Genomic DNA, 17,792 nt, shown 5'->3' with positions numbered 1-17,792 from the left:
CCCCCCTCCCCCGCCAAATACCTAAGGTGTTAAGCCTCATTAGAGAACTCACAAATACAACAGTGAATGTTTTGGTGTGCTCGGACCCCCACTGATTCTTCCTTATAAGAAAACTTAAGGATGTGCAATTGCTTTCTAGTAAATTCCCAAAGCATCCTTGGAAAATCCACAGCTATGGTGGCAGGATGGTCTAAAATTAAAGAGTTACATGAGCAAATATTCAAAACACTAGAAGTATCAGTCTTCAGTGGAGACCAGATGCTATTGTTTCTCCTTAAAGCTTTTTTTTTTTTAAAACAGAAACAAAATTTTATTTTCTTTCTTTTAGCCCATCTCTTTATTCCTTCCTTTTTTTAAATGACAATTTATCAAAATATTTTCTGATTACATTTCAGAAATGGCTACCCAAACAAACATGCTTGGCACTAAGAAGCATCCCTATTTCTTACCTGAAAATGTTACATGTATTAGACCTCAAGTAAACAGGAAACAATTTAATAGACCTTTCTAAACGTCACTAAGACCAGAGAAGAAAATTCATGTGAAATATCTCTTCATTTTCTGTCACTGTCAATGTGTGAAAAATACCTGTTAGTAACCTGCTTCAGGAAGTCCCAGGCTTGAGAGAAAAGCTTACTTTTATTTTCCTACTAGCTTTCTTTTCTGGGTCTACCAACTAAATAAATCAAGAGTATATTTTGTACACAGGGACAATGAGACCAATATAAATTATCACAACCACCATAAAAAGCAAAAAGTATTTAGTTGAAATCATACAATAAAACAGATTTGCTTGTTTACTGTCTAGGGACAATGTGTGCAAGCTTGAGGTAAGTGGTAAAGAGGATTAACGAATTAATGGGGATTAATGCAGTGACCTACAGTAACTAAAGGCATATAGAAATAAAATTTTCTTTTCTTCCTTTTAGTCCATCCCTTTATTCCTTCCTTTTTTTAAATGGCTGGCTAGTTAAAGAAGGTGAGATTAAGAATTGCAGTTGTTAGAGGAACATAATCCAGTTTACATTTTTCTTTTCTTTTTTTTAAATCCATATATATAATTTTTTAATTATAATTAACAACTACTCTTTTAAAAGCATAAGGTGTTTTAACAAAAATTATTAATAACAATGACACATTAGATATAGGAAGTTGATCCACCATTACTGTTAATAACTTTTTATTAATTTTTTATAAATCCTGTTTTGCAGAAGAAGTTAAATAGGAAAAGGAAGTAGGGTCTTGTTGTTTCTTTAACAACTGGAAAAAAATGAGAGATCAGTTTGGCATCAGCTGTAATTTTTAATTTATTTATTTAAGAAATCATACTTATGAAGATTAATATCCTTTATGTTAAATTTAATTTACTTATTTTAATTTTAAAATAAAAATATCAGAATAACATAATTAATAGTATTAATCATCTTTTTTATGTTGAAGAAAAAATTTAAAAGAAATGGATATTATATCATATTTTGGATGTTTTTTAGAAATTAAGACTTCATTGTTTTTTAGAAATTAAGACTTTCATTTTCTATGTGTTGGCCACATAGAAAAATCCATGAGCCAGAACCTTAAAGACATCTATTTATTTAATTATTTGATTTGAATTAAATTTTTTGGATCTATTAATTCTTCAAATTTTAATTGATGAGCATTCATTTGTTTAAATGCAAATTTAGTACCAAGTATATAATATATAGACATAAGACAAGCCTGAATAATTTGAAATGTCAGGTACATAATCCAACAGCCATTATAGACACTGAAATCAAGTTTTCTTTTTATTGAAGACAAGCTTGGGATAGACCATTCAATTTCATTTACAATTTAGTCTCAACTCAGGCTTATCCGTCCAGGACTGAAGCTGGACACTGTACACATCTCTTGCCAGCCAATTCAGGCCATCACGTTGTAGGCATATCGCATGAAGAGGAGACACTGTAGTGATCATGGTTATGGCAGCTATAAGACTCTCTAGTTTTCAAGTGGTTAATTAATTTGGGGGAGAAAACCCACTTCTTTGTTCAAAAACATGACTTCTCTTATTAATGTGTTATTGAAGTATGACCTCATACCTAAATCCAGCTTTTCAAACATACTAACATCTACTAAGGAAAACACTAATTTTCAACCTGAGCTGAGTTAAAATTACTCTGAAAACGAAGATGCCTAGATTTCTCTGAGGACTTCCTGAAAATAAGTTAGAATCTTTGGGTGGGGGCTAATGGACAGGCTGGAAAGTCCATAGAGAACTATACACTAAGAATCAACTAAATGCAGTATAGCATTATTGGTGGTGCTTTAATAGGACTACAGATTTCCACATGGGAGACAAAATGGACTTCATACTCATTAAATTCTTCTAGGCTATTGCCTCCAAGTAGAGTCCTTGGCTAGTTGGTTCACCAATTCCTGAAAAATCAATATTTTGGGAACAAGTGTCATCCTTATTGTAGCTATGCTGGGAAAAATAGTTTTTTTCTCAGTCCTGATAGTGACAAGTTCTCATACTGACATGTTCAAGTGTCTGTCTCCAACCAATTCCTGACCTTCTTGAATACATCCGCTGTTTCTTTTTTGGGGGGTGGTTATTAGTAGTACATGATATTGGGAATAGATTCAACAAACATATGCTAAATAAATGATTATACAGTTTGCCCATCTTATCCAAATCCATAAGTTCAACTAAAAATAGATTCAAAGTATTGAAAAAAATTGTTTGTATTAACCTTTTTCTTGTTATTATTCCCTAAACAATACACATAAGAACGCCTTATATAACATTTACATTGTATAAGGTATTGTAAGTAACCTAGAGATAAGTTAAAGTATACAGGAAGATACACATAGGTTCTTGCAAATAGTATACCATTCTATATATAAGGAACTTGATTATCTTTGGATTTTGGTATCTGCAGTCCTAGAAACTATCTTCCATGGATACTTCCATGAATACAGAGGGATGACTATATGCACAACCTTATACATATTCCTATTAATAGGGAATATGTATAAAACCTGACAGACTTTTAAACACATGAACTAGATCTTGTATACCTGAGGCCCATTAGGGACTGATATGAATTTAAAACAGGGCTCGAAAGAATGAAAGCTCTGGGCATGAAATATCCAGACACATGATGAGAATCTAATGCAAAGCACATGATGACCTGAGAGGGAGAAGAGATGAAATAGGTTTTGGACATAAAGTCTAGATACTAATCCTGGCTTTGCCAACTTACTAGATGTGACTGTGAACAATTTTAATATCTCTGATGGTTTTCATAAAATGGGAATATTAAACGTAGTTATAAGTACTTCACAAATATCTTGTGTGAATGAAATAAACGCACTGATGTAGAGTTAGAAGAGCTTCCCACTTGCAAGGGCTCAGGGGAGATGTCAGTACTGCTGTCAGTGTTCTGAGTTAGAACTTTAGTCACGCTACTGTCTATAGTTGAGCAAAAACTGGAGTTATTTAATGTTACTTCATCAAGGCTCATTATCTTTTCACCCTACATATTAATAATTACAGGCCATTAGCAGTAAATATTACTTTTCCATTACCTGCTCAGATATTCATTTGCATCAAGCCTTCTTTGATGGACATAGATTCTGCTGGGCTTTATTTACTGCATTGCTTACATTCTTCTTTTTTTTCCTTCTTTCTTTTCTTTCTGTGGTACTGGAGATTGAGCCCAGAGGCATTCTACCACTGAGATAGAACCTGGCATTATAGGAGTGCCACTGTGTCCAGTCTTAACACACTTATTGACTTTTCTTTACAATCACCTCATGGAATAAATGACTATCCCAGTCTTCATAGGAGGTTAAATACTAACCAACTCCATTCACAGCACTTTTCCATGAAAGAGCTGTAATATGAACCAATTGGCTTTAAAAATTGTCTGTTCCATAGGGGGATTAGACAAAGGGATGAATGATGGGAAGGGAGGGTGGATGGGAATGGGAAAGACAGTAAAATGAATCAGACATAATTTTCCTATGTTCACATATGAATTTACCACCAGTGAAACTCCACATCATGTACAACCACAAGAATGGGATCCTAATTAAATTAAATCATACTCCATGTACCTATAGTATGTAAAAAATACACTCTATTGTTATGTATATCTAAAAAGAAGAAAAAAAAAGAAAATTTTTCTTTCTGAAAATGGGACTTACCTCTTGCATATTGGCATTAAGATCCTGCCATTAATCCTGGAGGTACTCAGGCACTAGGAAGGGAAGTGACATAAGCTGAAAGGAGGTGGTTGGCTGTTAGGCATACATAATTAAATGGAACTAACCTGGAGACATAAAATTTGGGGCCAGAGGAAACTATGCTTCTCCATCATTCACATCTGTCATGCTACACAATTTGACAAATTGCAGTGGAGAGACAAATTTAATTACATGAGTGTGCCCTGTGATGACCCAACATTTAGAGGCAAACTTTACACCTGTTCTGTCAAAGAGGGTTGCTACTACTCTATGTAATTAATCACATTTAAATGAAATAAATTGAATTAAATTAATTTAAAAATGAAGTTTATGAATTGCATGAACCATATTTTTAGTATTCAGTGTGGCTAGTGACTATCCTATTAGAGAGTGCAGGAATAGAACATTGCCATCACTGCAGAGAGTTCTAAGGGGTTGAGAATTTTGGTCCTCAGGACAAAAAAAAAAATCACATTTTATTTATTCAGTAAGTGAGTTTTTGATTGAATGAACTTGTGAAGGGCTACCAAGCCCCAGAGACTTCCAGGGCTAACTTTATAGGCTTGTACAAAACCCATGTGTCCTACTTTGGACATATATTTGTTTATACCGTCACAGAATCTAAGTTAATGATAAGGCAATGACAACTGAGCTGGCTCCTAGTGAGCTAGTTAAAAAGGCAAAATACCCTGCCTATCTTCTCAGTTATTTAAAGGGTGCCTTCCCCTACTAAAAATCAGTTTTTTTTTCTAAAACAAACAAACAAACACACTCTGAAAACACAAGTCTTTGGAAATGTCTCTGCACTGAAGTATTAAGAAAATTTCAGAAATAAGAAATTTAAAGCTTATGCATTCTGTATTTTCAGCTTCTATTTGGTAAGATTTATCTCCTAAATTCAAATGTGTCTTCTACTTTTTTACCTAAGTCAGACCCAGATATCTAAGAAACTGAAAAATACTAAAGCAGAAGACTGACCAATGTGTAGCTAAGCTATGGAACTAACCTAGATGTCCTTCAACAGATGAATGGATAAAGAAAAGGTGGTATATATTACACAATGAAATATTACTCAGTCATGAAGAAGAATGAAATCATGGCATTTGTTGGTAAATGGATAGAACTGGAGATTATTGTGCAAAGTGAAATAAATCAATCCCTAAAAACCAAAGGCTGAATGTTCTCTCTGATATGTGGGTGCTAACACACAATAAGAGGGTGAGGAGGGAAGAATAGAAGTCCGTGGATTAGATAAAAGGGAATGAAGACAAGGGAGAGGGGATAGGAATAGGAAAGACAGAAGAATGAATCGGACATAACTTTCCTATGTTCATACCTGAAAACATGACAGTGAAACTCCATATCACGTTACAACCATAAGAATGGGAAGTTATACTTCATGTATGTATGTCGAAATACATTCTACAGTCATGTATAACTAAAAAGAACAAATAAAAAATTTAAAAAAGATGACTGACCTTTGTAATTATATGTGCTTTTTTTAAATTCCAAGAATAAAGTTTGTCTAATTCCCTTTTTATCTCCAAAAATACAACAAAATAAAACACTGAGCTTTTATATGGTTTATTTCTGTATGTAAGTGAATAGTACAATAAATAAATTAAAACACTAGAAATCTATAATATTTGATTAAGCTTTTTTAAATATTTATTTTTTAGTTGTGGTTGGACATAATACCTTTATTTTATTTATTTTTATGTGGTGCTGAGGATTGAACCCAGGGCCTTGCACGTGCTAGGCGTGCTCTACCACTGGGCCATAACCACAGCCCTGATTAAGCTTTTTTATATACCAGAAGTTCAATTCTTGAGACAAACTTAAGTCTCAGTTCTGATCATTTCCTTTTTTGCCTTTTGATCACTGGAAATAGTAATTTGAAGAAAGAACCATCATATTCCTGGTGGTAGATACAAATTATGTTTTCAAGGATCAAATCTTGTACTTTCATTTAGTCATGAAAATTGTATCAGAACTTAATAGAAATACAAAGAGGGAAGATGAATTAGGATAAAAAAAGCCTGAAGCTAGAATTTGGATTTAAATTCCAGGTTTGCCATCTACTGCCTGTTTCATCTTGATTAAATTACTGCAATTTTTCTGAGCCTTTTTCATATCTAATATGAGGATAATATCTAACACTGCTCCAGTGTTACTATATATTCATATATACAAGTCATGCACATATAATTTTTTTTAATCCTTATTTTATTTACATGTGGTGCTGAGGATTGAACCTAGGGCTTCACACATGGTAGGCGAGCGCTCTACCTGAGCCACAACTCCAGCACAGACACATATAATGTTTAGCACACATACTATTTGATGTTTAAATCAATATCTAATATTGCCAAATACTAACTATTTTTAAAATATCTGTTAACTTAATTTCTCCAATGCAAGTTGGGTTATCTTAGATAAATTCAGTTTTTTCTAAGTTCATAGTGGTATATCTATTCCTATACACATAGGTTCATAGTGGTATATCTATTCCTATACACAGTTGGGCAATTAAGAAGTCATATGGTAGTTAGTTCCATGCCTAATCTTTGGAGAAGACTTCATACTGATTTCCACAGTGTTAATTGGGCAATTAAAGGCCTTAAAATGTTCATACATTTTTATTTGTCAAGGCTACTGTTAAGAATCTATATCAATGAAATCAGAGGTGTTAAGAAAAATATAGAAAAATGTTCACCAGTCATATTAATTATAGTGAAATATGGCAAAGAATCTAAATTTGTAGTAAAAAGAAAACAATAAATCATGAAATAGCTATACAAATAATGGTATTAAAAATCCTAATTCAAAAAATATTTTGACATTATAGAAGATGCTATTATTATAATATTGAGTAAGAAAAATAGACCCTGACCTGTATGATCACAAGATGGTAGGACTATATGTTATTAGTATAATATTCTTACAAAGAGTAAGTACTGGAATGATCTATTAAAAAAAAAAAAAGAAAGAAGCAATTCATCCCTAGATGAAAGGATTATATACAGAATAACATTTTATTTTCTTTCCTATATTATTGTCTTTTTAACAATAAAAGTATATTATTTAATACAAATACTATTAAAATTAATTTATTCTTTAATAAACTGCCTCATTACTTGGATAAACAATCATTTCCTATCTGTTACTGAACAAATTAGCTAAGATTCAACACATTTCTCAAATCTTCACAATCTATACATAAATGTTATATATGTATACATTTCTTATTTGTATTTATGCTACAGATTTTGGTTTATAAACCCAGTACCCAAAAGTAGTATTTTCAGATACTTTGCTTTATTAAGGCATGTTGGCTGGGCATGGTGGCACATGCCTATAATCCCAGTGGCTTGGGAGGCTGAGATAGGAGGATCTCCAGTTCAAAGCCAGCCTCATCAATGGTGGTAAGCAACTCAGTGAGAACTTGCCTCTAAATAAAATTCAAAATAGGGCTAGGGATGTGGCTCAGGGGTCAAGTGTCCTTGAATTCAATCCCTAGTAACCCCCTATCCTGTAAAAGGCATGTCGCTACTAGATCAATGGGAGTACAATGTTATGGCTAGGTTTCTTATACATATGGTATAAGTATCTATTATCTTTTATACATACATATATATATATATGTGTGTATATATATATATTTAATTATATTTGCTCTATTCAAGAATAATATTTGTTCTATTAAATTACGCTTTTCAAAATAATGATCTTTATAATGTGATCCAATAAATGTATTAATGTGTAACGTGCATATAGAATACTCCAGAAAGAAAACTGGATACCTTAGTTACAATTGATTTCTATACTTAAGGATGATTCCAACCCTGAGTTACAAAGCATTTCCTGAATATAAAATCTAAATATAGCTGGGTATGGTAGCACACACCTGTAATCCCAGCAGCTTGGTAGGCTGAGGAACGAGGATTGTGAGTTCAAAACCAGCCTAGCAACTTGGCAAGACCCTGGTCAATTTAGCAAGACCCTATCTCAAAATAAAAAAATAAAAAGGGATGGGGATGAGGCTCAATGGTTAAGCCCCACTGGTACTAAAAAAACAAAACCCAAAACCTAAATATATTCTCACACTTGCCAGTATCCCAGGCCAGCCTTAAATCTTTTTTTCCCCACAACTTTTATTGATGCCGTATAGTTGTAAATATTGATGGGATTTGTTGTTACATATTCATACATGCACAAAATATGACAATATAATTTGGCCAATATCACTTCCAATCATTTCCCCTATTCCTTCCTACCTCCCAACTTTGGTCTCTTTGATTTTTTTTCGGGGGTGATGGGTACCAGGGATTGAACTCAGGGGCACTTAACCACTGAGTCATATCACTAGCCCTCCCTTTGACTTTTTAGGGGATCCTCCCCTAACTTTTTTTTTTTTTTTGCTTTTTCCTCTCTAGCTCCTGCATATGAGATAAAACATATGACCCCTCTACCTTCCGAGTTTGACTTATTTTGCTTAATGTGATGGTCTCTAGTTCCATCCATTTTACTACAAATGTCATAATTTCAATTTTTTTATGGCTGAATAAAACTCCATTTTCTTTATCCATTCATCCATTGATGGGCACCTAGGCTGATTCCACAATTTGGCTATTGAGAATTGTGCTGCTATAAACATGGGTGTGCATGTATCACTATAGTAAGATAAGTAATTCTGTAGTAAGATAACTAATTCTTCAGCATAAATACTGAGAAGTCATATGGTAGTTAGTTCCATGCCTAATCTTTGGAGAAGACTTCATACTGATTTCCACAGTGCTAACCTTAAATCTTAATCATATATATATATATATATATATATATATATATATATTTTAGTCCAGTATAGCTTTGGGACAGAAATTTTCAATTTGCAGCATGAATCAGAATCACAGCATGCTAAAACACAGATTGCTATGCCTCACTTTCAGAGTGTTTCTCTCTTTCTCTCTCTCTTCTTTCTATTAATTTATTTTGCAGGGTGGGGGATTGAACAGAAGCATTGGTGCATGCTAGGCAAGTGTTCTACCACTAAGCCACATCCTCCACCATTAGTTAGCATTTTTAATAAGTTTGAAGGTAATGCTGATGCTTCCACAACCATATTTTTAGTATTACTGCTCTAATGCACGTGCGTGCACATACTCTCTCATGGTTTACATTTATCTAACTTTACTCAAGAATCTAGAGTTCATTTGCATTTACCTAATACCCTGGCATATGTGACCGGATGTCTTTCTGTAGAACCTTCCTGGCTTCATGATTTTTGGCAGGAATAGATCACTACTTGGTGGTTCATTACATCTGGTAGGTCTCTGCAGCAAACATTGCAGCTACAGGATTTTAATGCATTAATTATTGCCATGAATGGCTTGATTTTTCTAGTGTCCTGATTAATAATGAAGATCTCAACTGCTCCACACAAAAGAAAGGTAAATATTATACTGTAAGTCTCTCTGCCCACAGCTCAATTGCTGCTAAAAAACATTACAATGTGAACATTTTTCCTCACTTGACTAACAAAACCTCTGAAGTATCTCATCTGTAGAATCAATAATATGTAATATACATTTTTAAAAGAAACATACATTTTTCTCTAGGTGTAAATTGTTTCTATAGAGAAGCAGTGTGGTATAGCTGGTAGAATATAGAACATGATGTCTAAAGACACAGATTCAAGCCCAGTCCCTTATAAGCCAAATGATCTTGATTCTATCACCAAAACTAATAGAATGCATTTTGTCTTGTATATCGATGGGTATCACAACACTTACCTTAAGACTATTTTAAGGCAATAATAAATATGGAGGTATTTAATGCATTAGACTGCTTTGTATGAGTAGTATTTATTATCCTTCAAAGATCTTAGATTTATAAATATTTGTGTATTTTAGAAAATTATCTCCTATAAAAAAGTCATATAAAGCTATTAATTTTCTACAACTTAAGGTTATTTAAACAAACAAATGAAGCGTTTTTTAAAAACTATGGTCATTTAGAAAATTTTGGTGTATCATTTTGATCAATAATAATATGAATTTCCAAATATATAGGTAAAAAAAACCAACTCTAATTCTAAGATGTTAATCAATATTACAAATCTCAACTGTGGGGACTATCTCCAAGCAAAATGAAAACTCAGAAACAAACTGATAAATGGTCAGAGGTCAGAATAAGTGACAACTCTTATTTAAGGCTAATACTAATTAGAGCTCTAGAAGAATAATCTGGTTCAGGATAGGCAAAAGAATCAGACCAACAAAAACAGCTAGTGGGAAGGGGGTGGTTCTGTTTGTTTTGTTTTCCAGTCTTTGAGTTCTAGTTAAGATGAAAAACATTGCAAAGTTCATTAAAAATCACTTTATTTATATGAAAAATTCAATAACAAAAGTGGGCTGAGGGTTTAGCTCAGGGCAGAATGCTTGCCTAACATGTACCACCACAAAACAAACAAACAAACAAACAAAGGCAGAAAGATAACAACATACTTTTAAAAAGTATAAAACAAGAATTCTGGTAAGAATCACAATACTGGTTAACCTCAATAAAAGTTGAAAATGTTCGTATGAAAAGCATTTCTTAATGGTTCAATGTTTTGATATCACAAGGATGCAGAAACAGAAATAAAAACTGAGATGGCATAACATAACAGCAAACAGACAATGGCGTTTGAATAATGGCTGAGGACAGAAGAAGGAAAGCAATCAAATTGACTGGACAATGTTTTTCCTCAAACCCACAAAAATATCCTAAATTGTACTTTCAGTTGAAAAGTTATGAAGAAATTCAGAACAAAAGGATTAAGTTTGTTCACACTGAATGTAAGTAAAAGAAGTTTCAGAGAACAGTGACCGCAAAAACTGAAGTTGACATTACTACTGTAAAATAATCAGTAAAATAAGACCAAGAAATATTGTCCTCAAAAATCACAAAGCAAATACTAAGCTTCATCTAGCTTCAAACAGAACAAACCTTAGTTAAACTGGATAAATGTGGTAAAAGGACAATGCTTAAAATTTAAAAGTAATAAGAACATTCTTGGATTAAAACTGTATTTTATAGAGGAAGCATAATTTCTCTTGAATGACATAGTTTATTTTCACAAACAAAGAAATTAGGGCAAGAAGGACAGCAAAAACCTCAGAATGTCACATAGCAACTAGAGCACAACTAAACCACAGTAGGGTGTATCATTCGCTAAAATTAAAATAATACTCCAAGGGAAGCATCTACTGCCTATGATAAACACAACAATATGTAGAATCATAAACACACTGTGATACTTTGACATTTAGAAAGTGAGGCTATATGCCTAAATATGAAAACTTTCTCTGAGCCTCTAATTATCTGAAGGTTACAGTCCTAGTGATGATTAAACCAGAGAAAGGAATGCAATCTCTTTTGCTTTGCTTCTCCTGTGACTTGCTCCTGTCACCTTGGTCATCCTGGTGAGGGTAGAGGGCAGATTTGGCCCCTCTGAATACATGTTGCCTTGAGAACTCTGGTCTCAGACATCATGTTGTCCTTCACAAATGTGGAGGTAGGACAGGACAATGCTTGACAGGGACTGAGGGTTGCTTGGGCAGCCACCACCCCCATGAAAGACCCCTCAGCATATGCTGACATTCCTGCCTTATCATAGAGAATTTCTGAGCGTGTCTTTAGCCTTACCTGAAGGTTAAGTATCTGGACTTAAGAAGTTGTTATGGCATTATACTTAAATCTTCATCCATGAAGTTTAGTAATACCAACTTGCAAAGTAAATGTTTAACTATAAGCCTACTGGACCCACCTACGCTTCCACGCCTCCCTAGTGCAGCTGTGCAGTGTTTAGCTAAGTCCTTCAGGACAAGTACCAGGTGGACTTTGTTCTCCAAAGCTCACCATGAGGAAGCTACAATTTACAATTTAGAGAACTTATTCAAAAAGAAACTCAAGTCATCTTGTATGTCATATATATTTGTATTAAATTTATTACCTGGATAATTAATGTGAATGATATTTTTATTTAACAAATTAAAAATGTTTTATTGGTAAAAGACAAGTGCATAAAGATTTTTTTCCATCAAGGATGGAGTCATTCTCTTTCGTTCTTACTGAAAACTCTTTTCCTTCTGAACTGTATTTGGTGGGCTTCCTAGGTGGGGCAGGTGGTGGCAAAACTCCAGCTCCACAGAGGTGCCAGACCAATGTGGGAGAGTTCAAGAGAGAAACATACCCATCTGAATGGAAGCAGCTTTCCTACCTTCCCTCCTTTTTTCCTTTTTGAAGTACCAGGGGATTGAACCCAGGGGTGCCTATGACTGCGCTACATCCCCGCCCCACCCACGCCCCGCAAGTCCTTCTATTATTTTATTCCTTGAACTTGGAATCCTCCTGCCTCAGCCTCCTCACTAATAGGGATTACAGGCATGTACAACTAAGCCTGCATGGAAGCCCTTTTAATTTTTCATTTCTGTCTTTAAAATGTTTTTCATTTGCAAAGCACATCTTCAAAGCAAACAATTCAGTAATCAATTGTACAGGTATTTATACCTTCTTTTACAAGTTTATTACTGCTAATATTTAACAACTGAATTCTTCACTCCCTAAAATTTATAGTTAAAGAGGTTGTAAACTATTACTTTGCTGGGCTAGAAATACGATGATAATTATTGTCTAAATTATCTTTATCAAAATACACAACTTGGTTACTGATATGAGATTCTAAAGAGTCTATAGCACCTTCTGAGGAATTTCAATTAAATTTTTCACTATTACATTCACTGCGCACTTACTATACACAGCAATAAATATACAGGTTGAGTAGCCCTTACCTAAAATGTTTGGAACAAGAAGTATGTTGAATTTCAGAATTTTTTTTATTGTGAAAAATATGCATATACATAATAATCTGAAGATGGATAATTCATTCATGCTTCAAATACACATAACCTGAAGGTAATTTTATACAATCTTTTTAATAGTTTTGGGCATGAAAGAAAAGTTTTGTTTATTGCAGTTGAAGGGGACACTGAATAAATTTGGTGTTGCGTACCTATGTTCTGACTGTGAATCATCACACAAAGTCAGGTGTGGAAATTTCCACTTGTGGTGCCATATTGGTATTCAAAGATTTTTGGATTTTGGAGTATTTTATGTTTTGAAATTTCATATTAGGAATGTTCAACCTACAAATAACTAAAGGATCAACTTGATAAAGAGTTTAATCATTTTGAAAAAGGAGAGATTAATATTTATTGTTATAATATTTGATGATTATGTTTATTACTATAATGTTTATATTTTATATATTAATTAAACAAGAATTTTATAAATTACTTTCCCTTAAATCATCTCATTTGATTCTTGTAACTACCTTGGGAGGAAAATAGGATATAGGATTATCTCTATTTTTAATTTAATTATTAATTTTATTAATTTATTTTTAATTTCCTCATTTTGAGATATAGTTGATAAATAAAAATTGCATATAAAAATTGCATATTGAAGGGACACAACGTGATACTTTGATATATGTATATATTGTGAAATGATGACAACAAGTGAATTAACATATTACCTAGAAGATTTTTGGTAGTTAGAATACTCGAAATCCATTCTCTTCACAAATTTCAAGTATACAACATATTAATATTAGATACCATGCTACACATTAGGTCTCCAGAACTTATTCATCTTAAAGTTGAAAGATTCTATCCCTTTGAGCAATATCTCTCCATTTCCAAAGTTCCCGGTCCCTGGAACCATCCTTCTCTATTAGATCTGGTTTGTTTCTGTATCTGGTTTATTTTCACTTAGCATAATGTCTTTCAGGTTTATCCATGTTGTCTCAGATGGTAAGATTTTTTTTTCTTTTTAAAGGCTGAACAGGAACACACACACACATATCCCCCCACGTGTGTGTGCACACGCGTGTATGTATGTTTGTGTGTGCACACGCGTGTATGTGTGTGTGTGTGTGTGTGTATGTATGTATGTATATATATATATAATTTTCTTTTTTATTTTTCAGGCCAGACATACCAATATTTAATGAAATACAATACAAAAAAAAAAAGTCTATTTTGTTGAGAAATTCCTGGCGAGAACTGACAATATGTACTTCACTGATATTGTAAAAAGACATTTAGTGACTTCACACTAAATGCTGCATGGCTTCAGGCCCAAGACAGAAGATCTGTAATGCAATCATTCAGACATTATAGGTTATCTGTTTCTAATACAGACCTACTATAAAAAACCAAGCTAAGCCAAAAAACCTTTATATTTGATAAGCTTTTCCTAATAAATCCCATAACTGATAAGGCATTGGATGCCTAGTTACAAACTGTTTAACAATTAAAATCACAAAAATGTCATTGACCAACTATGGATGGTTCACAGATGCTGGCTGAGGTGCTGTCTTGCTTATCAGCTGTTTTTGATGTTACCAGAAGTGTAGATGCAACTATGTTGGTTGTCTTTCCAACCATTCCCAGGGCATAATTCACTTGATTAATAACATATTAATATTTGAAATTATTTACCTATAATACTGAGTAGGGAGTACTGCATATTTAAGAACACATGGATTTTTAGAGTCAATTATTTTTTTCAATGTTAAAGATCCTCCAAATAACTATTCCTTTAATCTCATGATTATATCTACCCACGTTACACATACAATGGAACCACTGACTTGACTATCTACATCACTATTCCCTCTACAAGTGTCCTCTGACTTGGTTTTTAATTGGGGGTGGGGAACAATGATGCTGCCATTCTCTTAATGCTTTGGATATGAACTCTTGACTAGTGATTCTTCATTGTCCTCTGAGCCATGAAGATAACACAAGTGACTAACTCAGCATGAGTCGAGGCCTAGCTTTGCTGGTGTGTAATCTTCATGTAGAAAGCATTAGAAGTGATTTATAAAAGTAATAAAATAATTCTCTTTGTACACACTTAATAACAAATACCTTTGTATATCACATTTTCTTTAACCATCCATCCACTGACATATTTAAGCTATTCTCACATATTGCCAATAATGCTGTAGTATATATAGGATGGTGTGTATCTATAATAGTTCTTTTTTCACATTTTAAGGCGCCTGCATACTATTTTCCCATAATGGCTGTATCAACGTACATTCCCTTCAATGATGTGTAAGAGTTCTCTTTTCTCTTATTGCCAGTACTTATTTTCTGGCTTTTGGTAAAAGTTATCATAACAGTTGTGAAGTGACATTATGTTGTGGTTTGATTTGCGATGTTGAACACCTACTCATATCCATCAGCTATTAGTGTATCTTATTTGCATCATTTATGTTTTAGAAGTGAAGACTGATTGTTAAATTTTCATAGCAAATCAGTGAAGAGGCCAGAATTGAAATTCAGTTCTCAGATGTCTAACCTGGTAGTGGTGATATCATGAAGTGGTAATGCTGATGAAGACAACTAGAAGAGCACCACCCCAGAGATAGTTTACTTCTTCTCCAATCTGGATGCTTTTTATTTCCTTTTCTTGCCTAATTATCCTGGGTAGAAAATCCAATACAATATTCAATAGAAGTGGTGAGAATGGATATCCTTTTCTTGTTCCTGATTTTGAAGGGAAAGCACATTGTCTTTTATTAATAAACATGTTAGATTTACAGTTTTCTTTTTTGTGGGGTAGATGCAATTTATTGGGTAAAGGATGATTTCTTCTATTCCTAGTTTGTTGAATGTCTCCATCATGAAAAGATGCTAGATTTTATTAGGTGGTTTTTTTGTATCTATTGAGATGATCATACTATCATTATTCTCAAACTGAACTTACTGGGAATATACATAATCCCTGGTAAAAACTGATTAGTTTAAACAGATATTTAAAAATATTCAAATTGAAGAAGAAACTTCTTTCAGCTGAAAGGACCAGTAAAAGATTAGGACCCCAATTTAAGTTTGAGTTTTATTATATTTAGTAATAATAGTATCTGCAATGATAATAAAATAATTTAAAAAGAGGTTTATTAAGATAGAATTCACACATACCTTTCACCTATTTAAAGTATATAATTCAATAGTTTTGAGTATATTAAATTTTAAAATTATGGCAGAATATTTTAAGTTTACAAATCAGTGGCGCTAATCATATTCTCAATGTTGTGCAACTATTGCTACTATTTCCAAGTTTTCTATCACCCCAAACAGAAACTCCTGTTCTTACTGCCAATTCCTGTTCTTACTGCCAATTCCTGTTGACTTCTAATCTACTGTCTCTATGAATTTGATTATTCTAGGCATTTCCTATAAGTAGAAGCACACTAGATTTGTCTTTTTGTGTCTCATTTATTTCACTTAGCACAGTGTTTCAAAATCATTTATGAGGGTGAATATTATGCTCTTGTGGTGTGAGCATTCTGTAAATGTCTAGTAGCTCTAATTGCTCTATAGTATTATTTAAGCCCATTATATCCTTATCACTGTTCTGTCTAGTTCTATTTTTTTTACTAAAAATGGAGTATTAAAGCCTCCAACTATTATTTTGTAACTGTCTATTTCTTATTTTAATTTTGTCACTTTTTGCTTTGCATTTTTTTCTTTATTAGGTATATCTGTTTATACTTGTTATCTTTTCTTGCTCTATTGAATCTTTAATGCATATATAATGTCTTGGGGGACTGACGGATGGAGAGATGATAGACAATGGGTATAGGGGGGTGCAGGTGGAAAGGAGGAATAACTTACAAGGTTGTCCAGCACAGGAAGGTAACTTTAGTTGGCAATAATTAATTGAATATTTTACAACAGCTAGTGAAGAGGATTTTTAATGTTTCCAACACAAATAAATGATATATGTCTGAGATGATAAATAAGCCAATTACCCTGATGTGATCATTATACAATGTATACATATATTGAAACATCACCCTGTACCCCATAAATATATATAACTACTGTGCAAATAAAAAATAAAAATACATTGTCCTTTTTTAAAATCTCTTATAATCTTTTACTTTCAGTCTCTTTGTGGTCTCATATATAAACATAATCTCTAATAGCTTATAAATGGATCTTCTTGTTTTTCTAAATTCAATTTTCCAATCTCTATTTTTTCTTACCTTTATTTTATTTATTTATATGTGGTGCTGAGGATCATACCCAGTGTCTCACACATGTGAGGCAGGTGCTATACCACTGCCCCAATCTCTATTTTTTAATAGTTGAATTTCGCACACTTACATTTGTCTAATTCTTATTGCTTTCCATCTAGTTATTGTGATTTAGTTCTTAAAATAACTTATTCCTGATATTTATCTATTGTTTTCTTTATGTATTATATGAATAGATTTGGATCTTCAAGTTTTTTTATATATATTTTTAATACTTTTTTTATTTGGTTGATTTTTTAGTGTGTGTGTGTGTGTGTGTGTGTATATATATATACACTAGCGATTGAACACAGGGAAACTTAACCATTGAGCCATATCCCCAGCCTTTTTCATCTTTCACTTTGAGACAGGGCCTCGCTAAGTTGCTTAGGCTGGCTTTGAATTTGCAATCCTCCTGCCTCAG

General features: G+C 33.1%; 1 protein-coding gene across 12 annotated transcripts in view; it reads right to left on the bottom strand.

Annotated features, from left to right (window-relative positions):
* The window catches only part of Spidr (scaffold protein involved in DNA repair), a 394,388-nt gene that overhangs the window by 129,268 nt on the left and 247,328 nt on the right, over window positions 1-17,792 (bottom strand). The window contains exon 1 of one of the 12 annotated variants that reach the window (XM_048782874.1): window positions 11,920-11,988. The exons of 10 other annotated variants lie outside the window; for them this stretch is intronic. Coding sequence is in view for 1 of the 2 variants with exons in the window: in XM_015485769.2 (XP_015341255.1) it covers window positions 4,192-4,208 (17 nt within the window). In the remaining variant the exon portion in view is untranslated. Of the gene's footprint in view, window positions 1-4,191; window positions 4,245-11,919; window positions 11,989-17,792 lie in introns of those variants that run through there. One more of the 12 variants, XM_015485769.2, reaches the window with a different exon arrangement.

The sequence above is a fragment of the Marmota marmota genome, unplaced genomic scaffold, assembly GCF_001458135.2.
Source record: "Marmota marmota marmota unplaced genomic scaffold, marMar, whole genome shotgun sequence".
In the NCBI taxonomy this organism is placed as follows: Eukaryota; Metazoa; Chordata; class Mammalia; order Rodentia; family Sciuridae; genus Marmota; species Marmota marmota.
This window is presented reverse-complemented; position numbering and strand designations above follow the sequence as displayed.